This window comes from Hydra viridissima, unplaced genomic scaffold, assembly GCF_058129835.1.
Source record: "Hydra viridissima isolate aposymbiotic clone 2 unplaced genomic scaffold, HvirCarnegie_v1 scaffold_9, whole genome shotgun sequence".
NCBI lineage: Eukaryota > Metazoa > Cnidaria > Hydrozoa > Anthoathecata > Hydridae > Hydra > Hydra viridissima.
In genome coordinates this window covers 11,822,635-11,847,059 of record NW_028324308.1, presented here as the reverse complement: position 1 = coordinate 11,847,059, position 24,425 = coordinate 11,822,635, and the positions used below count along the sequence as shown (strand labels likewise).

Below are 24,425 nucleotides of genomic sequence, written 5' to 3'. Positions count from 1 at the left end.
TTAAAAAGAGGGCTGTCGCCATTTATTACGCTCTAGAAATATTCTTACAGTAATTTGCAGCTGTTGCTATGTTCATAACCATGCAAAAAATAATAGTAATATAAGGTTTAAAAACGTGTTAAGGAATAAAGTAATAATTTTAAAAATCTCAAAAACTGCTCATTAACTAAATCAAAAGAATTTAGTTAATGCTGCAGGTGCAAATTTTACTAACGCGCCAGCCACATGTAAAGCGTGCTTTACATGAGAAAAAATTGTTTACGTTCAACACTGAGAAAAAATTGTCATCGTAACATAAAAAATTGTTTACGTGTTTAACACAGAGAAAAAAATGTCATCGTAAATAAAGCTTTTGTTTTGCTACACTAGTATGGAAACTTTTACGCGTTCGCGTGAATGTCTTTTGATAAAGACAGTAAAGTTTTTTTAATGCGCAATGCACTCAAACGTGCAACAGGATCATGATACCAGCATTCGCTCAAGAGTATCATTATCGCTTTTGTTATCTAAAAAAAAAAAAGTTCTTTATTAATGAACCGAACTTAGTTCATAAGCGAAACCGATTAAGGGCCTGTTTATATGAAAAGCGGGCTGGCTCAGCAAACGAGCCAGCCCGTTTACCGAGATCTCGACGTCGTCCTTATTTCAACTTAATTTTATTTTGAGTTTATATGAATAAACGAACTAGCCCGGATCGCTATCCGGGCTAGCTCGTTTATTCATATAAACTCAAAATAAAATTAAGTTAAAATATTGATGACGTCGAGATCTCGGCAAAGGGGCTGGCTCGCTTGCCGAGCCAGCCCGCTTTTCATATAAACAGGCCCTAACTCCACATTTTGAAATTTAACGTGTCAAAGCAATTTATTGCGTCATCACTTTTAGATTAAAAAAAAACTTCTCTTATATTAAAAACATTAAATGAATTTTGAATTTATAATTTAAAAATAAAACTTAAAAAAGAATGTAGATTATTTCATCGCCTTTCTTCACGTTTTGTCTAATACAGTTAATCAATTGGGCAAATGAGCTGTTAATATCGTAATAGATAATGTTAGTACATATTGTTAACAAATACGGCTGACAAATATTGTTAATACATATTGTTAACAAATTTGACAAGTATTGCTTTCTCCAAAAAGTCTACCTCATTTTGACGCCAACTCTCATCAAACATGGGCCTTTTATTTTGAATACAAACAACTTCATTCATTTCTTCAAAGGAAGGATCAGAGTTAACTGCATCAAAGTAAGGCAGCTCGTAAGATAAAACTATTCCTAAAAATCATAATTGAGATCAATCAAAAAAAAAATGTCATAATTAAAATTAATGAAAAAAATAACATTCTGTTCATGTTATCATTGCATCATCAACATGATAGTATTGATTCATATTCATATTAATGATACAATAACATGAACAGATTTTTATTATCATTATTATTATTATTCTTAAATTTAAATTTTTATCAAAAAAAAAAAAAAAGTAAAAATATGAACAACCTTCTGAGATTTATCTAATAATTTTAAAAATGTTAAGAATTAAAAATTTTAAAATCCATACCAATACCAATATCAGTTCGTCTACAGATTTCCCAAAGACATAAACCAAGTGAATAAATATCTGCTCGTCTATACGAGTCAAAATTCTGAATATCAAAACTGCCACTCAAGATCTCTGGAGGTTGATAACGAACTGTTCCTATTCTCGAGCTGTTTGGCATATCAACCTTATCATTGAATGAAGTGTGTAAAACAGATAAGCCAAGATCTGCTATGCAACATGTCTCTAAGACCAAATTATTAACATAACAGATTTTTGAAGAAAGATAATTTCATTTAGAATATGTTCTAAGAAAATATAAAAGTAATAAAATGACAACAAACCACTTACTATTAGTTTTAACTAAAATATTTCTTGATTTCATGTCTCGATGTGCCATAGCTGGTTTTCCCTGTGTTCCAATTACCTCTGTATGCAAGTGTGCCAACCCATTAACAATACTTATACCCATCAAAAGTAATTCCTCTAAGCTCACAATGTTTTCGTGTAAAAAATCAAACAATGAACCTAATGGATGAAACTCTGACACCAACCATAGTTGTGTACAAGCACCTGTGTCTTTATTGTCTGCAGCAATAAATCCTATCATAAAAAAAAAAAATTTAAAAAAACAGATAAGTGCAATCGAGTTACTTGATGCAACTTTTTTTTTAAAAAAAAAACATCAAATTTATTTATTGTCATTAAAATTTAAAGTCGTAAATGCAGAAACTTTGACACATAGGAAATATGTACCAAGTATATTTTCATGACGGAGCATTGTAGTCTGATAGATTTGATACTCACGAAACCAAGACGCCTCTTCATTTGTTGAGAAGATTTTCACAGCAACATCTTGCCCATTCCATGTACCTCTATACACATCACCAAATCCTCCTCTGCCAATGCATTCATGAAGAATTATCTGGCGTGCAATTGTTCGTTGAACTAATAGCGGCAAACCAGCTCCACTTCCTTAAGGAAAAAAATTAATTTTATTTAAACAATGTATTTTGCATATTTTTAAAGAGATAAAATGATATTAGAATTTTGTAATTAAGAAGATTTTCTCCCACTTTAATACCAACTTTTTTCTTCAGTAAAAAATTTCAATAACTAAATTGTGTATTTATTTGCTTAACAGCAAACCAATGCACAATTACTTTTATGCATGTAAAGTGATAATTTTTTTTTATAAGCATTTGTATTTTTATCCTAAATATTTTGTATTTTATCTTAAGAATGATTAACGATTGATCAAAATACATTTTTACTGAAAATCAATAAAAACACAACTTAATTACAAGTTTAAAGGAAATTATTCACCTGAGCTGGTGATATCCACTAAGCTTAATTCATTCAGTTCCATTTCCTCTTGTAAGAGACGCTGGTGAGTTTTTCCTTGAATAAGTTTGAAAGCTTTTTCTTTTCGCACCTTGTGAACATAAAGCACAAGAATGGTACAAATAATAAAAATCATTGAACAAGGAACCGCTATGAAGATTGCTACTAGACTTGCACTGTATTTAGCTGCAGGTTTTGTTGCTGGAATAACTGTGCTTTCTTTACTCTTTTCATCTAAATAGTAATAAAATATCAAATAGAATTTACCAATCAGAGTTTTGTTAAATGTAACAGTATTTAAAGTTAAACTGGAAGTTATTTTTGCTGGAACAAAAGCTGATTTTTCAAATTTAAACAAGAGGTTTAATCAGAATTTATTTACATATTTGAGAGCAATTAATTTTAGCACAAGAGTGTAAAAAGTCTCTACCTGTAAAAATACATTTTTAAAGGATGGTCACAAGATTTAGCTATGATATAGATTGTTCTTATAACATTTTAATATAATAAAATAAGAAGCATACGTATTTTATAATACTCCATTGTTTCTTGTGTTATGTTGAAATTGCACATATTTGTTTCACAACAATCAAACACTTTTTCATGAACTGGTTTATGTTTTTCGTTGAAGCACATAAATGGAGTAGTGCAACCTTTTTCAATATAAGAATTGCTTTCAAGAGCAGCATAGCATATAGTTTCTTCTATTGTTCCATCTCCTACACAAATGTTATTGTCACATTTGCGGTGAGGAAGACCAGTAAAGTCAACATTGTTGCAATAACAACTTATCACCTTCTCAGCAGCTGCAGTATGAAAAAAAATTAGATATTGTAGAAAATATTTAAAGTGTATATTAATCTTAGATGTAATAAAAAGTACTTTGAACAAAGAATAGAGTATGTACAAAAGAATATTTTTTATTACATATATCTAGTAAATATTAAGATTTTAACAAGTTAAATTAACCTACCAAGTACATAATGCTTGAAATCATGAGCAAAAAACACTAATGTCCAAAAGATTGACTTATTTACATACATGTGGCAAGATCATGTAACCAAAACATGTGATCAGATCACTAAATACATTATTGCTACTCTTTACATAATTCCTTGTTAAAAAAATCAAAGAAAAAGGAAAATCTTATATTGTTCAACAAAATATTAAAAAGAAAAAAAGTTCTTTTAGAAAGAAATCAAAGAAACTGAACTTACATGACATTATTTAAACCAAAACATATTTTTTAAGATTCTTTTATTTCAAATTTAAATTGATTTAGTAAAAGACTAATATATTTACAAGAAATAAACAGAAAAAAGATTATTAATTTTTCAAAATCATAACTTAACACATAACTTGGATAGCACATAAATATAATGATTTTTACAAATTAAACAAATTCATAAACTTTAAATTTACATGTTGTTACAATTTCTCTGCTCATTTAATTTTTTTCCTGAAAATGTTTGTAACTTGTAAATACTTTTACAAAGAAACCAGATAGACTGGTCACCTTGAAACAATCTACACATTTTCTGTGAAGAAAAAATCTTTAATCATCTATGAAATTATGAGATCACAAATCAGTCTCAGCCATTGGATCACAAAAATTGAAACAAAATTCTTCTCCTTTCATTGAAGCACTTACAACAGGCTAAAAAAATATTATGATGCATAAAAGAGAGGCATTAACTTATATTGAAAAATTTAATGAAAAATTTAAAATATTGTACATTTTAAAAATATCATACTATGTCATTTAATTTCTTTTTGATAAACACACTTTTCTTCATAACCGCTTCATCTACACTAATCAAATGACTTGGAGGGGCTGTATGGATAACAAAATTTGTCTGAAACAAATAGTCTTTCCTCAACACAATTTTTTTTATTAAGTATCCGATTAAAGCAAAAAAGAATATCAATTCAAAAAAAAGATAACATATTTAACTCTCTAACATATATTTAACCAGCAGAAAAGAGTATTACCTTGCTTTTTTGCTTGAGCAGCAAGTTTTTCTCTATAGTTGCCAAAGTTCTGCTTCATTAGCATTCGTTTTTTAGCCTGGAAGAAAAAAAGAAAAGAGCAATTTAAAAAATTTCAATTAAAGAGTTGCTTTTATTTTATGACAGAGCTTTAAGGAATACCTTAGGTGTTTTTGTAGACTTCAATTGTTGGAGTAATTTTTGACTTTTAATAGCTAAAAAAAAAAAAACCACTTTATGTTTGAAGCTGAGATTTATAAACATATTATTTTAGCATTAGTAGTGTTTAAATTTTTAAATTCAGCTGCTAAAGTAACAAACTACTGGAAACTTATGCAAAAAAAAAAAAAACAAAAAAAAACCTTGATCAGGAGTTGGCTTCTGATTTTTTAGGCCAAGCTCAATTTGTTGTAAGCACCAGTACAGTTCCTCAGCAAATTTATCCTCTTCACTTGTCTCCTCCTGAAAACAAAATTAATATCTCTGCAACAAATACTCACATTGTTAAGTTATCAAAAATTTTTAAAATGTTTAAACAAGTATGAAAAAAAGTATTTTTACATCTTTTGCTATTAATTTCAGAGTATTAAATCTATAATGAAGAGAATTTTAATAATTAAATAGATTTTTTAAATTAAAGTTGAAACTTAATGAAAGAGTAAAAGTATTAAATTTTTAATTTTTCATTAAAAGTATCAACCTTAATTTAAAAAAAAAAATACAACATACATTAAGTATCTAGTGGTGTGTTAATAACATTTTTGAAAAGTATTCTTATATCAAATCTTACAAAAAAAAAAAATCTAAAATTTAAAATAGATCAGTTTAACAATCAGCTTCTAAAGTTATGTTGCATCTAAAGTATTTTAAATCAAAATTAAAGTTATTTTTGTTTAAACTTCTAATTTATTACCATGGCTAAAAAAAAAAAAAAAAAAAAAAAAAATAGATAGAGATATGATTCAAAATGAAATGTAATGGTGAAAAAAGAAATTTACATTTTCAACATCTTTAGTTAGTATTTGCTGCTTTTTAATCTTCATGGCTTCTTTTTTTTTTGTGTTTTTTATTTGTTGTTTTGTTTTCTTTTCATCTTCATTTTCCATCTTCTATCTTTTTTATTTCTCACCTTTTTATTTTATTTCTTCTACAAAAATAACATTTTCTCAAAGCATTTTAAGTTACATGACTTAAATCATTAAAACAACAAGAACTGCTTTGATAAAAATTTTATCATTATATATATAAGAAATTATAGTATTATGACTAAGTTGCTTCCAAAAATGTGTATGTGAACTTTTATATCTCATTATGTTTTTATTTGATTCCAAAAGTAATAAAAGTGAAAATATGAAAAATATATTGGATGCAAATCAAGTAAAAGGAATCAGTATTTACTTGTAAAGAAACTGGATGTGTTCAATGACAACTTTTGCTTGGCAGAATTAATGTTGAGGGACTTTAGCGTTTTAAACAAGATAACAATGATTTTAGTATATTTCAGTATATAGACACAATGACACAATGACAAAGAGTTTCAGGTTTACTTCAAAAAGGGTAATGACAGTCAGTGCTGGGCAAAATACTTTTTAAAAGTATTTGAAATAAAAATAAAATAGTCTACCTAAAAAGTATTTGAAATGAAAATAAAAATAAAATACAAGGAAAGTATTTCAAATAAAAATACATTATAAAACTATTTTAAATACAAAATACAAAATACTGGAATTGTAGCGACTCGAATCGTACATCACAACTTTATTGACATAATTTAACCTTTAAATCAATATTTATTGGCCTTTAAATCAATATTTATTGGCCTTTAAAAGTAACAGTTTTTCGAGTGTTGCATCACTAAGACAGTTCCTTCGTGGCGTCTGAATTTGTCCAGCGGTGCTAAATAACCGCTCAACAGGTGCGGATGAAGGTAAGGTCGTATTGTACCTCACAAATACGTGTTTTATAATTTCATATTTTGCCAAGATTTTAAAATCCGTACCAGAGTCGCTTAAGTACGATAAACATTCGTTGTTGACTGTTGTTTGTTCTGCAATGTTAATTTCGCTAAACGAGAAAAAATTATCACTCATGCCAATACCATTAGCTGATTGAGTACCTGGAAGTGGGTCAGGGTCAGAAATAGTATTAGCTCTGTCCAACAACTGTTGTTGCTGAGACTTAGCTGCACGAACGAAGAGATCACGACAGAAATCTTTTTTATCACCCGGAACCCATCTCATTTTGAAGTAGGGATGCGATACTGCTGCAACTATCCTGCTGGCATTATGTTCAGAAAATGATAGATGAACCTCAAGTCTTGTTTTCAAGCTTGTAAGCATAGATTCTGCAAATTTCTTAGCATGCTTCAGTGATTTCTGCTGCAGGTCCTGCAACTTCTGCTGTACAGTGTGCAGCGTCGGAGATACATCGCCAAAGTACACATTGTCACTTTGTAACCTGTCAATGGCAACAGCAATAGGAGCCATTATCATTACATACTCTTCTAGACATTCTAACTCCTTCTTTTTGAACTTTGGCAACTTCAAAACGTCGCATATTTCTCCAAGCTTATCTTGCAACTGGAGAATGCATTTCAATGCATCATGCCGGGAGTTCCATCGTGTAGGGACTGGTATCAGTATTGCCCTTGCGATAATTTTTTTCACAGCATCCGATGCCTTGGAACTTCTATGAAGCAAATTCCAAATGCTGGTACACTTGGCCAATGCAGCTCGATAAAGACGTTTGAAATTAGCATCAGAATCACATGCTTTATCTGCATCAGTAGTTGATGTGAGGCTGAGAGAGTGACTATTGCAAGCTTCATGGTGAGGCAGAGCAACTTCAGTATCATCATCCGTGTCTTCGCTAACTGGTAAATTTAGGACTGCAGTCATGTCCGCTTTTTCAACATCATTGTCGGAATTTTCTGCTTCATCATCATCACCAGTTCCTGTTTCCTGAATTTGTTCTTCAGCAGTTGCAGAGATCCCTGAACCAGATGCAGTACTGCTAGTATCTACAAATATTCTCGGAAGGCTTTGCTGAAGTTAGAGGCATTATCTGTTACTGTTGCTGTAATTTTTTCCACGTGTAACCCATAATCATTATGAATTTTTGAGATCATTGCAGCCACTGAGTCGTAAGTATGACTTCCAAAAAAACATTGACAGGAAAGAGCAACAGATATGCGTGATACTGAGCATTCAGTACTAATATCAATACAGTGAGCTGTCATTCCTAAGTAGCTCTTTTGGTTCACTGACCAAATGTCAGCTGTTGTACAAACAAATGGTACTTTACTGAAGACTGTTCTTTTATCATCACGCATTTTTTGCAAACGGGCATTTAATCGCATTGCCTAATGTTTTGCGACAAGGTATACTGACATTGCGATTGAGTCCGTGGATCAAATTTTTAAACGCCGGCTTTTCCACTGTGATCAAGGGGCGCATTTCCTTCACAACGTAGTCAGCAATAAGCTTGTCAACTTCATCCTGTGAAATGGATGTTTGATTTCGAGGCATAATATGTATTTGTTTCAACTTCTTAGAAGCAGGACCAGATTCGACAGAAGGTCCACCTCCAACTCCAGATTCCATCTCAGCTACCGAGCGCTTACGCTGTTTTGCAACTTAAACCTTGTGCTGCTTGTATTCCTCGATTCGCTTTTTGCCATGAGCATTCTGCAACAACAACAACAACAGTCAATCAACCGAGATTATTGCATTTATTTGTGTTATGTTGTAGCATTGCTTTATGTGTTTATCGTTTTTACTGTTTAGTGCGCAATATAATATAGTGTTTTTGTAATTATATACATACCTGAAGATGTTGAGTAAAATTAGAAGTTGCTTTCAGTGAACCACTGTAGGTTTTTTTGCCAACACATAACATACACTGTGCAATAATTTTAACACCCCCTGTAGTTTTACTTTTAGATATAATTTTGAAAAATTTTCCATCAAAGTATGGCAGGGACGGCTTGTTCACTCTCAGCATTTTCATTTTCTACAATTTCAGTCGTTTTCTACAATTTCAGTCCATTTTGAATTTTTGGTAGATTGGTTCCCTCTAATATAGTAATTAAATAACAAATTACCATTACCAAGGGTGGTCCAAGGCAGCTCAATCCAGCCAAAGAACTTTTGGAAACCAAGTTTTAATTAATTTGCTGTTGGTGGAAAAGTATTTTGTATTTTGTGTTTTAAACAAAATAAAAAATAGCCTTGAAAAGTATTTGAAATAAAATTGAAAATACTAATGAATAAAACCATTTCAAATAAAAATAAAAATAATACAAAAGTATTTTAAATAGTATTTTAAATACTTTCATTTAAAATACTTTTTAAAATACTCAACACTGATGACAGTACATACTATATTAGCATTATTTCAATATGTTCAGTATGAATGGTGTTGGAGTGCTCACAGGTGTGCCACAAGGAGGCACAAAAATTTCCTACTTCCTCTGTGTGTGGAAAAATAAGAAACAGAAAGACATTACAACAACAACTATTGGCTAGATAGACAAGAGTATGAGGAACATATTCAGTCAAACATGATGAGTTATATATTATTTTCTTGACATATAAAACTAGGATTGTTAAAGCAATTTCTTAAATCTTTAGAAAATACAGAGCCAATGAGGATAATGGTTGAGATGTTAGCCCACAGTTTAAGAAAACTTGTGAGAATCAATTCATTCAGGTTTTAATCAGGTGGATCAACTATTTTGTTGCTTTTTGGAATACAGTGAGTGACTTTCATGGAAAACACTATTTAGCCAACTACAAAGGTATTCTTTTAGAACTACTAGATAAATTTGCTGAAATGAAAGTAAGCTGTTGTGCCTTTAAACAACAAAATGTGTAAATGAGTCAAACTTATTTCCAAGTTCATCTGTACCAAGATATATGTATATATACAATATACTATCAGAGATAAAATATCTTCAATACAAATATTAATGTTTTCTTTTACAGGTAAAATTGTCTCTCAAAACTCATTTTCTCTGGAAACTTTCTGAAAATTTGTACATTATTTACACATTATATATATTAATTTATACATTACCTTATTCATATCAAACTGTTGTTGAAAATGTAACTATTATTAAACCAATTTTTTCTAAAATATGATAGAAAAGTACTAACATCCTTTTAAGAATTAGCAAAAAAAAAAAAAAAACTAAATGATGATTTAATCACAAAAAACTTAAAAACTTTAATTTAATTCTAATTAAAATAATTGAATGAAGAATTTCAAAAAGGGCTTATCCCAGAAATCTTTGAGCATGAACTTTTCCCCTCTTTTTACATGTCACATACAGATTGATAAATTGTGAGTGAAAAAAGTACTTTTATTCCGTATCTTTCTGATGTATAAATGAATTTTGAAAAAAATTTCATCTAAAATAGTAAGACCTTTTTTAATTTATTAAAAACATCTACAACATATAAGCTAGCCAATCAATCCTCAGATTGATATCTGTCAAGAAGCGAGAGTTCTTTTCTTTATAATATGCAAAAGCAAAAGCTTAAGCAAAGGCTTAAGCAGAAGAAGACAATATTTAAAACATTTATAACTCACTTTCTGAACTTCAAATTTTGCTTCGTTGTTTTGTTTTAATATATTGAATATAGTTAACACAACTTAACGATATTAGCACAGCGAAATCAACACACTTAAAACTAATCAACCAGACTGACGCAACAAAAATTTATAATTTCTAAAGTGAGCGCATTAAGAAGATTTGAGATAAGAAAAAGCCAGAACAACGGATACAAATTAAGAAAAGGACACCAATTGCAAGCATTTGTGGATGCGTTTGATGTAAAAGATACATCAAAACGACAAAGTGCTTTTTTTTTTTTTTTGTCAACATTAATGCAGAAAATTTAAGTTTTCTTTAACAAATTTATGTGGAGTAATTTATTAGTTAGAAATTTCTGGCAGGGTCAGAGATGACGTCAGGAAGGGCGAAGGGGGAAGGGGAGGAAGGGAAATGTTTGTAAGTGTTAATGTGTGTAGGTGTTAATGTATGTAATTGTTAATGCATTAAATGTGTCAAAATGACGCGATTGTAAAAATGTATAAAAAGAGAGTGTATTTTGTAAAATGTATTGATTCGCAGTCAGATGTAAAAAATATTATCAAGTTCGTAAAGAAAAAGAGACTCTTTAGTGTCTCAGGGAAAATCTAAAAATCCCCACTCTTTTTGGTGGCGACTACTGCCCGGACGAATGAAACCCACGAGTTAGCGAAGAATGAACCAAGAGCGAACTTACCAGAGAGAAATCAACATAATAAGAAAAAACGTTAAAAGCATAGAACGCAACACGATTAATGGCGACAAATCAAGCATATCCTTGGCGCTGGATAAAATAATAAATTTATTGGGAAGATTTGAAATGGCAAAGGATGAATTGACCAGAAAAATGCTTGACGACGCCCAGTGTATCGCTTCATACAAGCTAGGTGGCTAAAAGTCATATCAAGAAATCGACTAATTAATAATATTTTCACAATAACAGTACAGTCCTACATTAGTAATAACTTGCGGTGTTAGTTATAAAAACATTCCAGAGCAATGAGTCATAAGCAATAAAAAAACGTTAAAATGTAATTTCATTTTTGAAAAAAATTAATTAAAAATTTACAATGGTTGCATTAACATTTAACAAGAATTAAAGAAAGCAATCATTTTAATGCAGCGATGGATTTTACATTGAGAATAAGTACTAGGGTGTCCCACTTTTAACCTGACTAAAAAAAATTCAAATGCACCCTATCTCAATCATCCTTATTTGGTCCCAGGACACACCAAAAAAATTTTTAGGTCTCCAAGTCAACGGGTTCCAGTACAAGGTATTTTCATATGCGAGGTTCCATGGAATTATTCGCCGCCCCCTCCCTTTCGGTGCCCCTAACTTATGAATTGAATAGTAGAAAATTGTCCATTTTACATTTATTTTTGTTCTGAAAAAAAATCTTTCATTTAAGAGTTAATACTTCTGCAAACATGTCATTTACAACAACTAAAGACAAATAAAGTCAAAAATCACATTAAAATTACATAAAATCACTTTTTTCATGTCTTTTCCAACCTCTTTTCGGTTTTTTTGCACAACTTGCATGGTATCCTGTAGAAGACTTTCTTCATAACTTTCAGCCACAAATTAAGATGTCTTATTTTAGACATAAAATGAGATTTTTTATACAAAAATTGAAATATTATATCTTGAATGAATAAAGTCAAATTCAAATATGTTGTTTTTGCAATATTTTGTCATTGCTTTAACGATATTAATGCTCTAATCAAATAATTGTTTTTATGTAAAATATTATAAAACCCTTTCATTTTATACTTTTCAGATTATAACAATTTTCTTAAAATATATAATGGCCGATGATGATGGATTTCCTCGTAAATCTCCAAGGACTAGAAATGCTCAGAGTACTGTTAGAGAGAAAAATGAGAAGAGCTCCATGGTAACTACACCTCTCCTAGGACTAACAGGGATTGTCAACCAGGAACCTCAGGTACATTCTTCAACATAAGATTAGCTTCACAGAGAACTAATAGGTCTAAAAGAACAATCTACATACTTCAGCATCCATTACATATGTTTGCACCAAACAGGTAATATTTTAAGATTTAAATAAAATAATAAATTGGAGAAACTTTTTTTAGGTGAAAAACTTTTGAAACAAATATGTAAAGACTTTTATATATGTTTAGACTACCCACACTGGGAGAAGTTTGTCGTCGAATATATTGGCTCAGGTCAAGTAAGAATAATCAAAACGCAAAACTATCCTGTGCACAAAAGACAATGTCAAGATCTATGCTTTGCATTGGAGGGGAGTGTACAAAAAGTAACAGGGGAGAATTTACTGGAGTATGCATTCTGAGAGAACTGTTAAGTATTTGGGACAAGGGTGGGTTTGATTCAAGATTTCGGGTTACAGAACAAGTAGTGAAAGAGAGGCTTGAGAAATCTTATGAACGCTACGAGAAACTATGTACTCTCAGTACCCTTATGGAAATAAACAAGATGAAAGAAGAGCAATATAAAAAATAAACAGAGAGTTTTATAAAATAAGCAAACTGTGTTTTTCCTGTTTATAAAACAGACATCTTAAAACTTATAAGAGATGACAAAAATAGAGACAAGCAAGCAAAGACAGAAGATATTGAGTTCCTGAAAAGAGCATTCAAAGGTGAAATGGTTAAGTTTGACACTTGGAAAGATAAATCTTATCAAGAAAAAATGGTAGACGGGGAAAAACGAATGTTAGATATGATAGAAAGTATGCGAAGAGAAGAACAACATAAAAAAGAAAAACAAGAAATGTCATAGAAATGGACATAGAAAGGATGAAAGATTTTGAGATAGAATTATCTTCAAGTGGTACGAGTGCTACTGATACTGACAGTGAATTTGAACCTTGCCAAAAAAAAAAGAAGATCAGTGAAGATAGAGTTTACATGGAGCTTTCAATGAATGATGTTCTTGACAAGTGGGTTCCTTTCTTGACTAGGTACAATGTCAGTGTTCGAGCTGAAACTTCACTTCTGTCCTCACTTTTCAAGATTGGTGGTGTTGATTTAAATACAGTTCCTGTATCAAAGAGTAGTCTACATAGAAACAAAAAGATTGTGATTGAAAATGAAGCTAGATTAGTGAGAGAAGAAAATCTGGACAAAGTTTGGGGTTTAAAGGTTGCCATTCATTTTGATACGAAACTGGTCAAACACTATCGAACTGACCAAAAAATGTCTAAAACTGTAGAAAGACTTGCTCTCAGTATATCATCCCCCCAGGTCAATGAACCCTTAGATTTCTTGCTAGGAGTTCTAGAAATTGAGTCATCTAAAGGGCAGGATCAAGCTATAGCTATTCAGAACATATTAGAGTATTATGAGCCCACTGACCAGATCATTAGTTGTATTGCAGATACAACAGCCTCTAATACTAGAAAATACAATGGGGCAATTAAGTTCTTGGTGGATCATGTGCTTAAAAGACCTGTGCTTTGGCTGCTCTGTAGGTAAATATTTTGAAAACATATTTTTAAAGCTTGTTGCACTAAACTGTTGCAAAATTATTACATTTTGTAACTTTTAAAAATTGATATTTAAAGGCACCATATATCTGAAAGACATATTTCCCATGCAATGGATTATATTCAAGGTTCAACAAAATCTCCATTACGTGCAATATATAAAGATTTTCAAAAAATCTGGCCAGAAATAAGAGAAAGGGCAAATAATGTTGATCAGTTGCTGTTTTTCAATTATGAAAGAGAGGAGTATATGGTAGGTGCTGATTTTCATAGAAGTGTATTAGATACTAAGAACTTCTGCATAACAGCCCTAAAACAAGATTGCTTTCAAAGGGGAGATTATAAAGTTCCTTGTGAGCTAATAGTCATTTACCTTGGTGGCCATGTACCTGGTTTTCAGTTCAAACAACCAGGTGCCCACCATCAAGCAAGGTTCATGGCTGATTGTCTATACTTGCTTACAATGCAGCTTACTTCAAAAATTAATTTATAGTTGAATAATAGTGAGAAAGATATGCTCGAACTGTCAACTGACTTTATTGTCACATTTTATGGAGCATACTTTTTAAAGTCTCCTCTGGCTGCCCAGGTTCCATCACATGATTTGGATACTTTTAAGCTAGCTTATGAAATGATGAGCAATAAGCTAGCTTAAAAGCATCCAAATGCTTCATGCAAGCCTGGATGCTTTTAAGCTAGCTTAAAAGCATCCAGGCTTGCATGAAGCAGCTTTCCCAGGGGACCAAGTATGGTCCCCTGGGAAAGCTGTTTCATGCAAGCCTGGTCCGTCATAGTTGGTACCTGACCCCACAGCTAGTTATTCTTTCAATAGCAAATAGACATTTTGAACTGAAGGAAAGAGCTGGGCTAGCTCAGAAGCTGCTAGGTTTCAATTGTCCGCAACCTGACGATTTTGAACAGGAACAACCTCAACCTCCAACTCATGTGGTTCCTATGTCAGTTTTGTCCGACTTTATCACTAAGGACTCCTGGCTGCTCTTTACATACCTAGGTATAATTACGGGAGTAATCAACTCATGGATAAAGGATAACTTTGAAAATGATTCCTACAGACATTTTCAACATCAGATGGAAAATCTAGCAGTAGTAAATGACAGGGCTGAGCGCCATATAAAACTTGTGCAAGATTTTGTGGCTGAAAGTCAAGAAGAAAGTCTTCTACAGGATACCATGCAAGTTGTGCAAAAAAACCGAAAAGAGGTTGGAAAAGACATGAAAAAAGTGATTTTATGTAATTTTAATGTGATTTTTGACTTTATTTGTCTTTAGTTGTCGTAAATGACAAGTTTGCAGAAGTATTAACTCTTAAATGAAAGATTTTTTTTCAGAACAAAAATAAATGTAAAATGGACAATTTTCTACTATTCAATTCATAAGTTAGGGGCACCGAAAAAGAGGGGGGCAGCGAATAATTCCATGGAACCTCGCATATGAAAATACCTTGTACTGGAACCCGTTGACTTGGAGACCTAAAAATTTTTTTGGTGTGTCCTGGGACCAAAAAAGGATGATTGAGATAGGGTGCATTTGAATTTTTTTTGGTCAAGTTAAAAGTGGGATACCCTAAGAAGTACTATTTAACTACAATAAATATTTTATTTAAAAGTTAAGCAATATGTGTTAAAATATGGTTTAAAAAACTGGGTTAAAATTGTAAAATATTTTTTGGTTTTTAATTTTTAAATTTACAGAACTTTTTGTATCCACAATTTATTAACAGCGTATAGCTAAAGTCCTAAGGTGTACAACAAGGAAAATATTTTCACCACATAAATCCACATTTTTTTGTTATTAAATTTCATTTAGATCATGTGCGCTCTTTTTCAAAAATGGAGCTATTTGAAGAATGGCGAAGACATAATCAAGAAGAAAGAAATTCTCGTTTAATGGATTTTATTTTGCAAAGATTTTGTGTTACTGATGTAACTGATGTGACTAGAGATTCTGAGAGGTCTTTGCAGTTAAAAATTTCATGTATGGCTTCAAAGTTCGCAAAAAAATGGTCTGCAGCACATATGATGATGGAGCGTTTTTTAAACAAAAATAAAATTTGGTTAGAGGGGGCAAATGTAAAATTTAAAGTAAGTATATACCAGCAATGTACTTTTGATCATCTGGAGAAACTCAAGGACGACCAAAAAAAAACTTTAAAGACTCGTCCTTTAAAACCAAAAAACGAAGGGTTGAAAACTTAATAAAATCGCAAAGTGCAACTGAGTTGACCACAGCTGCTGAAGTAGCATGCCGTGCGTTGGGGCACAGAAGCCAAGCTACTTTAATCAGAAGAAGTCTGGAATCATCAGAAAAAATTAGATCAAAAGACTTTATTTGTGGGGGCAGGCAGTTAAATCGTGACGAGGCATTAGCTTATTACATTGACTCTAAATGTACAAGCCATTCTTGTAAACAGACGAGAAAGTGGTCTTTAAAGGCAGGGCATATATTATTTCCATCTTATTATTGTCTATGCGAGTTGAAAAAGTTATGTTATCCATTAGCCTACAAGCTATACTTGATAAAACTACTGAACGCCTAATTGAAGCCCAATGCGAAGTTCTTAAAAGTATTACTTTTACTACGCCATTGACACTAATTAGCAAATGGGGATGTGATGGGAGCTTCGGTCACAGCACATACAAACAGAGATTTAAAAACTCTGATGCTACTGATGATTTTATGTTTGTATTTTCATTTGTTCCGTTGAGACTGAGTTACGGTCAAAATATTATTTGGCAAAATCCACGACCTTCATCCACGCTTTATTGCCGACCAATTAAATTTATTTTTTCAAAAGAAACAAATCTTTCAACTAAAACAGAAACTAACCAAGTTTTAAAAGAAGTTTCTTAACTTGTTCCAACATCTATAAGACTCAACGAATCTCAAATTACTGTTAAACACGACCTAATATTATCAAGGATAGATGGAAAAGTTTGCAACGACTTGACTGACACAAGTTCCCAACAAAAATGTGACATATGTGGTGCGACTCCTAAAATGATGAACGGTGAACTAAAAGACTTAGTTGTTAAAAAAGAACATTATGGTTTTGGTCTGTCTACTTTGCATGCGTGGATTCGTTTTTTTGAGTGTATGCTACACATTAGCTATCGTTTAGATATAAAAAAGTGGCAAGTTAGAAGCGATGAAGATAAATCTAGTGTCCAAAAACATTCAGAAGGTATCAAACAAAAATTTAAAAAGCATATGGGTCTTATTGTAGATAAACCAAAACCTGGCTTTGGGAATATAAATGATGGGAACACAGCTCGCAGGTTTTTTTAAACCCGTAATCTCGCAGGTTTTTTTAAACCCGTAATCTCGCCAGAGTTGAGTGGCGAGATTACGGGTTTAGACATCAATCTCATTAAAAATTTCAGTATTTTATTAAGAACACTTTCCTCTGATATTAACTATTATGAATTTGAAAAGCTTTGTTCTGAAACCAAAACTCTTTATACTAATCTGTATCCGTGGTACTATATGCCTGTTACTGTGCACAAAATACTTGCACATAGCACGGAAGTTATAAAAACATGCCTTCTTCCAATAGAACAACTGTCGGAAGAGTCTCAAGAAGCCCGCAATAAAGATTTTCGTCGATTCCGCGAACACCATACAAGAAAAAATTCACGTATTTGCACAAATATAGATTTGCTCAATATGCTTTTGGTAACATCAGATCCTGTCATCAACTCACACAGAGAATTGTCAAGTAAGAAAACTGGTAAACTACCTTTGGAAGTTTTGAATTTAATTATCCCACCTATAATTCCACCACAGCTTGTTGAAAATAGAATTATGTGCGACGATGAATATTATTTAGAGTCCGATTCATCGGGTACTGAAAATAACAATGATTCCATCCGATAACAATTAATTATTAATAAAATATTTTTTTATTTTACGTAGTGTAGTGAGTATATTTTTATATTTTATATATTTGTAGTGAGCATATTTTTATTTTAGGCAAAACTTTATTACATTATTTATGTGTTGAAATTTAGTATTTATTTTTATTACTTAATTATCTTTTTCAAGACAAAAACTTTTAAAAACTTAAAAGTAATTAAAATATCGCCTTTTTTACAATAAAACTAAAAAAAAAAAAACTTTATATAAAAATGACTTTTTGGCGCCCTTTAAGCTTAAACGCGCGGGGTAGTTGCCCCCCCCCCCCCTGCCTCTCCCAGGCTACCCTACTGCATAACTAATCAATAAAACACCAAAATATTGTTAACTACATTCTTAGGAATGAAATTACAAAACAAAATATTTTTGTCCAGCTAGCTTGTATGAAGCGATACACTGTGCGACGGCGAAAACATCGATTCGGTAGAAGAATGGCTTTCAAAATCAGTAATGGAAGTAGAAGCAGCGATTGAAATTAAAAAAGAAATGGTGGACAAGCTGGATTCGATGAACAAAAACGAATGCGTCAGAAAATTCGAGTATGAAAAAAAAATAATGGAACAGCAGTTAACTTTTCAAAAAGAAGCAGAACAAGCCTCCTTGAGAAAACTTCAAAGCGAAGAAGAATTTTATCTAAAGAAACTAAAAATGAAAGAAAAATTGCGTAAATCTCTTGGAAATGAAAACGAAGCTACTCAACAATCCGTCAAGCTTCAAAAGTACACAATCACAAAACTTAATGGCGAATATTAAGACTTTTTGCGATTTTGGAATCAATTCACGGTAGAAGTCGACAACTCAAACATATCAAACATCAGCAAATTCAACTACTTACTGGAACTCGTCGAAGGAAAGCCCAGAGAGGACCAATTTGGTTTACCACATTCGATGAAGCTAAACGCATACTACAAGAAACTTACGGAAAAGATATTTGGGTTCACAAAGCACTGATTAAAGATTTGGAAGGATTAACGGCTATACACAGCACGCACAAAATCAAAGAAGTTCACGACTTTTACAACAAACTTGCGAGAACTGTACGAACATTGAAAACTATGCAGAAACTACAAACGGCTCAATCATTCTTGTATTCATTGATGGATAAACTTGGACCAGGTCGTGAAATACTCACACAAAACGATGATGGATGGGAAGAATGGGGACTGGAGCAACTTGTCGAAAAATTGCAAAAATACATTGAAAGGAATCTGTTGAACTCAACTCTTAACCCCAGCGACAAACAATCAAAGGGCGATAAAAAGAACACAAACGTGCAGTCAAGGTCCTATGAACATCGAAGCACTACATTCAAACAATACAATGGCGGTCTTTATGACAAATAAATCATGGCAACTAGTGGTAAGCATGGATGTATCTACTGTGGGTTACAAAATCACAAAAACGAAGATTGTACAAAAGTGCTAACGTTTGCAAGACGCAGGGAGATTTTAACAAGCAAAAGATTATGTTACAACTGTATTGGTTAAGGACACTCGGCGGAAAATTGTAAATCAAGAGGATGAAGAAAGTGCAATGAAAAACATCACTCGTCCATTTGTCAAGCTGGGAACGCAACAATAGATGGTAAAGTGGAAAATAAAAAAGAAACAATAGGAGCAGTGCTTAATGCAAGTACAACTATTCACCCAACGGTGATTGCAAAAGTAAACGGCGAAAAAGCAAGGATAATGTTGGATACGGGTACTGGAAGTTCCTATATAAAGTACTGTGAATAAGTTTTAGCCCACTTATTAAAACTCATGTTTTTTTTAACAGATTATGAATAATAGCTTCCGATTATTTTTTTATATAAAATAATGTCTAACTTCAAACAATACTAAACGATATTTTAACAAACAAAAGCAATATTTATCAAAATTTTACATAGATTTTTGTATTTAGTTATCTAACGTGTTTATTTTTATTGTATGCTGATCTGAACCCAATTCGTATCAGCTCGTTTATTTATTGGCATTTTTGTTTGTTTATTGCTGTGAAGGCTTCATATTAAATGATAGTACAGTTTACAAAGATATTTCATAGATACTGTGTCTATAACATTATCTTTTGTTTCTTTAAGAGCGAAACTTCTTCTTATTTACGTTTTTTTTTTTTTTTCTTTCGTATTATTATTTTTATTGTTATTTAAGTAATAAAATGGGTAAAATTCCACTACTGGAACGTAAAAAAATTACGTGCTTCATGAAGAAGGTTATTCTCAACGACAAATTGTCCAAAAAACAAAATATTCAAGGACAGCCATCAGAGAAATGATAAAAAATTTTAAAAACACGGGATCTCTTGAGGATAAAATTCGAAGTGGAAGACCTCCAAAGCTTACAAAACATGACACAAAGTATTTAAAAAATGTGTCTCTGCGAAATCCGAAAAAAACCTCCAGTGAATTAGCCCAAGACATTCAGGCTGCGACTGGGACAAATGTTTCCTAATCTTGCATTCGACAACATTTGCTAAAAGCTGGGTTAAAAGCGTGTGTTGCAGTTCGAAAGCCTTAACTACGTCGTGGCAATAAAGAAAAAAGACTTAAACATGCAAAACAGCATAATAATTGGACGCAAGGAATGTTAAACCGTGTACTATACACAGATGAATCGAAGTTTGAATTGTTCGGTAGCAGAAGACGACAGTATGTAAGAAGAAGGGTGAAGAGGCTTATCGTCCTGATTGTCTACATCCAACAATCAAGCATGGGGGAGGTTCTGTTTTAGTTTGGGGTTGTATTTCATCATCTGGAGTAGGTGATTTAATCAGAACTGATGGCAAACTGACAGGAGAACAGTATAAAGAAATTTTAAGACTTCATACAATACGATCTGGAATGAGACTAATTGGTAATAATTTCAATCTACAGCAAGACAATGATCCCAAATATTGTTCCCGAGTGGCCAAAAAATATTTACAGGACATGTGTGAGGAGGGAGTTCTCGAAGTAATGAACTGGCCTCCTCAAAGTCCAGATTTGAACATTATTGAACATGTTTGGGATTATTTGGATAAAAAAGGCTGAATATAACCCCAAAAATGTCGAAGAATGCTTTCGAATATTAAAAAGAGAGTGGGACAATATTCCATAAATTTCATCACAAATTTATATGAGTCATTTCCCAGGAGATTCACTTCTGTGATCAACGCAAAAGGCGGACATAAGAAGTATTAATTGTTCTTTCTTTTTGTATCATATTTTATCAAATTATTTCTAGATATTTTTATTTACAATATATGTGTCTATAAACCTGATTTTTTTTACTTCATAAGTCCTTCATACTTTTATGATAAAATCAAAAATAATTATAAACTTATGGTGGGCTAAAACTTTTTCACAGTACTGTATGTACGAACTTGATAACAAAACTAAAGCTGAAACCTACTCGAAAGGGATATAAAAGTATTGAACAGCTCTATGGAACGGTGGACAAGCATGTAGAAATATATAACGTTACGATAGAATCAACAACGATACCGGAATTTCGTATCAAAGTTGAATGCACCAACGCAGAAAATGAAACACTCACCTTTTTACCCAATCCGATGATTAAGGATGTTAAGAAGCATTTTGCAAAACTGAGGAGGCTGAAATTAAGCGATGATGAAGGGATTGACGAACTTCAACCTGTTCACATCATACTCGGTGCTGCTGTTTATCAGCGAATAATAACCACGGAACCGGTAGTTCTCGGAAAAAATCCCGATAAAGATCCAGGAGCCGAATTAACTATGTTGGGATGGACTCTTTCTAGGAGACGAAAACAATTAAGTTCTGGTATTGAGAAAAGTTTCTTATTGAACACTGGTCGTGATGAGTTCGAACAAATTTGTAGTTTAGAAGTACTTGGATTATCAGACACAAACAGCGAGTCAATGTTCCACCAAGACTTCAGGGAGAAATTGCATCAAACTGACGAAGGTTATTATGAAACCAGAATGCCGTGGAAAAAGGGTGTTGTTAAACTGCTAAACAACAGAAATCTAGTTCTTAAAAGATTGGGAAGTGTAACAACTCGATTGAAAAAAACTTAAAAAACTAGAATAGCATAATGATATAATGATGGAACAAATCAATGAGGGAATATTGGAAACGGCACCAGAAAAACCTACGGGAGAAATTATTCACTACGTTCCTCATCAGGCAGTAATCAAAGAAAATGCCGAGTCAACGAAAATGAGAACTGTTTATGATTGTTCAGCTGGAAAAGACGCTCAATCACCTTCATTAAACGACTGTCTAGAAGTGGCACCATCGCTGCAACCCTAAGTATTCGACATACTCACACGAAATCGGATGAATAAACTCTGCGCTTTAGCTAGTGTGAAGAAGGTTTTTTCTACAAATTCGAATACACCGAATGAAAAGAGACGCACAACACTTAATTTGGTATAAGGACTTAAAGAAAATTGAATTTAAGGAGTTACGATTTACAAGGGTGATTTTTGATTCAAGTTCAAGTCCTTACATTCTCGGCGCTACGATTAAAAAGCATATATCAAAATACAAGGACATTTATCCAAAAACGGTACTTGCTTTGGAAGAAGATACTTATGTCGATGATATACAAGCAGATGGAGAAACGGAAGTAGAACTTGTCAGGTTTAAAAATGAGTCAACACACATCTAAATGGAAGCTGGTTTCCAGCTGCACAAATTGCATAGCAACGTAAGCAAATTGGAAAGCGACGCTGAGGCTAAATCAACAAAAATACTTGAAATTCCTTAAAACAAAGAAACGGATCAACTATCGATTGACTTTACAGCTTGCTTCACTATCGGAAGAAGTGATAACAAAAAGGAAAATGGTATCCGCTATCAACAGTGTCTTTGACGTATTGGGATTTAGTGCACCTGTTTTAATCACTGGAAAAATATTATACAGTCCGCTATGCTTGTTAAAACTCGGATGGGATTAACAAATTCCAAATGAATTTTCAGAAAAATGGAAGACCTGGATCAAGGCAATAAGTATTAAAAGAACTATTTCAATTCCGTGGAGCGTTCTGTCTGAAAGAATCATTGAAATGGAGCTCCATGGATTTTCAGACGCAAGTAAATCAGCAGTATGTGCATGCGTCTAGATTTCAGTGAGGCATCAGTATTCAAAAACGAGCAACCTACTTGTAGCAAAAGCACGGTTTGCACCAAGGGATCTTAGTATTCCTAGAGCTGGTACACACCTTGAGCAAGTTAATGAATCATGTTAGGAAGACATTAAACAAGTATAGTGTTATTGAATTATATCATTGGGTTGACAGTACTGCGGTTCTTTACTGGTTAAAAGAAAGGGGCAATTGGTCACAGTTTGTCAAGAACCGAGTTCAACAGATCTTATTTAATGGAGAAGTAAAATGGCTTTATTTCCCAACAAAAGAAAACCCAAGTGATCTTGGAACAAGAGGAGTGAGTCCTGAGAAATTATCAAGCTTATGACTAAATAGACCTATATGGTTGAAACACATACAAAATTGGCCAATCCAACCAGAAATAATCGAAGAGCCGTATGCATCATGCGAAACTATTAGTGTAAAAGAGAAACGAGACTGGCGAAATTGGATGCAAAACTAAAGATCAATTACATCATGGAAGACGAGATGGAAGATAGTTGATTAAAACCGAAGTCTCAGCTTTAATCGGGGGAGGGTGTCGTGAATAACGTATTTAAGATGTAACTAGCGTGTGTGAAAGTGTTAATGTTTGTAAGTGCTGATATGTGTGGGTGTTATTGTAATTGTTAATCATTAAATGTGTCAAAATGACGCGATTGTAAAAATGTATAAAAAGATTGTATTTTGTAAAATGTATTGATTCGCAGTCAGATGTAAAAAATATTATCAAGTTCGTAAAGAAAGTGTCTCTTTAGTGTCTCAGGGAAAATCTAAATAACTCCCCACATCTCAAGTTGAATCTCTTGCTTATGTCCACGAGTTGAAGAATTAACAAACTTAGGAAGAGTTTGTTCATCAAGGAAATCTAATCCATGAATAATTTTGTATTTTAGTTATTTAGTTATGTTTTAGAATTAGGTACAAATAATTATTCATATTCCCACAAATTGAGAAATTGTTGCTATAATCGGTATTGGCGCCAAATCAAATTTCCTCGTTCTATCTCTTGAGGCAGGTATTGATCCATATATTGCTTTTTTTTTTTTTTTTTAAATTTCAAATGTTTCAATAAATTGATTGCACGAAAAGTGATAAACGTCCAAAGAAGTGAAGACATTTTTCATTAATTTTTTTCTTTGAAATGATCCCAAACTGTTGGTGCAAAGTTTTTTTAATAAATTTCGAAGCAAAACTCGAAAAAAACATACTCTTTGATAAATTTCGAAGCAAAACACTAAAAACCGTAGGAGTTTATTAATTTTTTAAACTCTTTCGGTTTTAGGGTCGCGAAACTTAAGTGCGGTAAAATGTTTTTATTTTAAACATTTTACCGCACTTAAAAGTTTCGCGACGCAATTTCCTGCAACATCTTTAAAAAAAAAAAAATTATTGTTTGCATCCAAATTTTATCAAGTAATACTAAATAAAC

General features: G+C 32.3%; 2 protein-coding genes and 1 pseudogene across 7 annotated transcripts; 1 reads left to right on the top strand and 2 right to left on the bottom strand.

Moving 5' to 3' along the window:
- Positions 1-4,544, bottom strand: LOC145186173 (activin receptor type-1C-like). Of its 4 annotated transcripts, none has more exons than XM_090097450.1 (9): positions 4,310-4,544; positions 3,861-3,968; positions 3,412-3,693; positions 2,870-3,121; positions 2,300-2,518; positions 1,895-2,146; positions 1,565-1,789; positions 1,148-1,278; positions 1-506 (listed from the first exon to the last, which is right to left on the bottom strand). In XM_090097450.1, the coding sequence occupies exons 2-9, from the start codon at positions 3,928-3,930 to the stop codon at positions 381-383; spliced, it is 1,557 nt and encodes a 518-aa protein (XP_089953576.1). In that variant the 5' UTR covers positions 3,931-3,968; positions 4,310-4,544; the 3' UTR covers positions 1-380. The 4 variants fall into 4 exon arrangements, with proteins under 4 accessions (XP_089953576.1, XP_089953577.1, XP_089953575.1 ...); XM_090097451.1 differs by having other exon boundaries at positions 4,404-4,541; XM_090097449.1 differs by having other exon boundaries at positions 4,105-4,321.
- LOC145186175 (UPF0488 protein C8orf33-like) lies at positions 4,404-10,006 on the bottom strand. Of its 3 annotated transcripts, none has more exons than XR_016455525.1 (6): positions 5,875-6,025; positions 5,239-5,338; positions 5,039-5,091; positions 4,880-4,955; positions 4,642-4,743; positions 4,404-4,544 (listed from the first exon to the last, which is right to left on the bottom strand). XR_016455525.1 is itself a non-coding variant. In XM_090097453.1 (6 exons), the coding sequence occupies exons 1-6, from the start codon at positions 9,959-9,961 to the stop codon at positions 4,467-4,469; spliced, it is 396 nt and encodes a 131-aa protein (XP_089953579.1). In that variant the 5' UTR covers positions 9,962-10,006; the 3' UTR covers positions 4,404-4,466. The 3 variants fall into 3 exon arrangements, 2 of the variants coding, with proteins under 2 accessions (XP_089953579.1, XP_089953578.1); XM_090097453.1 differs by lacking the exon at positions 5,875-6,025 and adding an exon at positions 9,953-10,006 and having other exon boundaries at positions 4,642-4,721; XM_090097452.1 differs by having other exon boundaries at positions 4,642-4,721.
- Positions 10,007-13,173: 3,167 nt separating this feature from the next.
- On the top strand, positions 13,174-17,842 carry LOC149884058 (uncharacterized; annotated as a pseudogene).
- The last annotated feature ends 6,583 nt before the right edge of the window (positions 17,843-24,425 follow it).

Excerpts from the sequence above, each read along its gene's own strand:
- LOC145186173 (XM_090097450.1), bottom strand. The coding sequence starts at position 3,930 with ATGTATGTAAATAAGTCAATCTTTTGGACATTAGTGTTTTTTGCTCAT. Across the intron at positions 3,122-3,411 it reads AATGGAGTATTATAAAATAC|ATGAAAAGAGTAAAGAAAGC; the intron begins GTATGCTTCTTA and ends ATTACTATTTAG. Across the intron at positions 1,279-1,564 it reads ACGAACTGATATTGGTATTG|GAATAGTTTTATCTTACGAG; the intron begins GTATGGATTTTA and ends TATGATTTTTAG.
- LOC145186175 (XM_090097452.1), bottom strand. The coding sequence starts at position 5,982 with ATGGAAAATGAAGATGAAAAGAAAACAAAACAACAAATAAAAAACACA. Across the intron at positions 5,339-5,874 it reads TAACTAAAGATGTTGAAAAT|GAGGAGACAAGTGAAGAGGA; the intron begins GTAAATTTCTTT and ends TTTTGTTTTCAG. Across the intron at positions 4,956-5,038 it reads AGTCTACAAAAACACCTAAG|GCTAAAAAACGAATGCTAAT; the intron begins GTATTCCTTAAA and ends TTTTTCTTCCAG.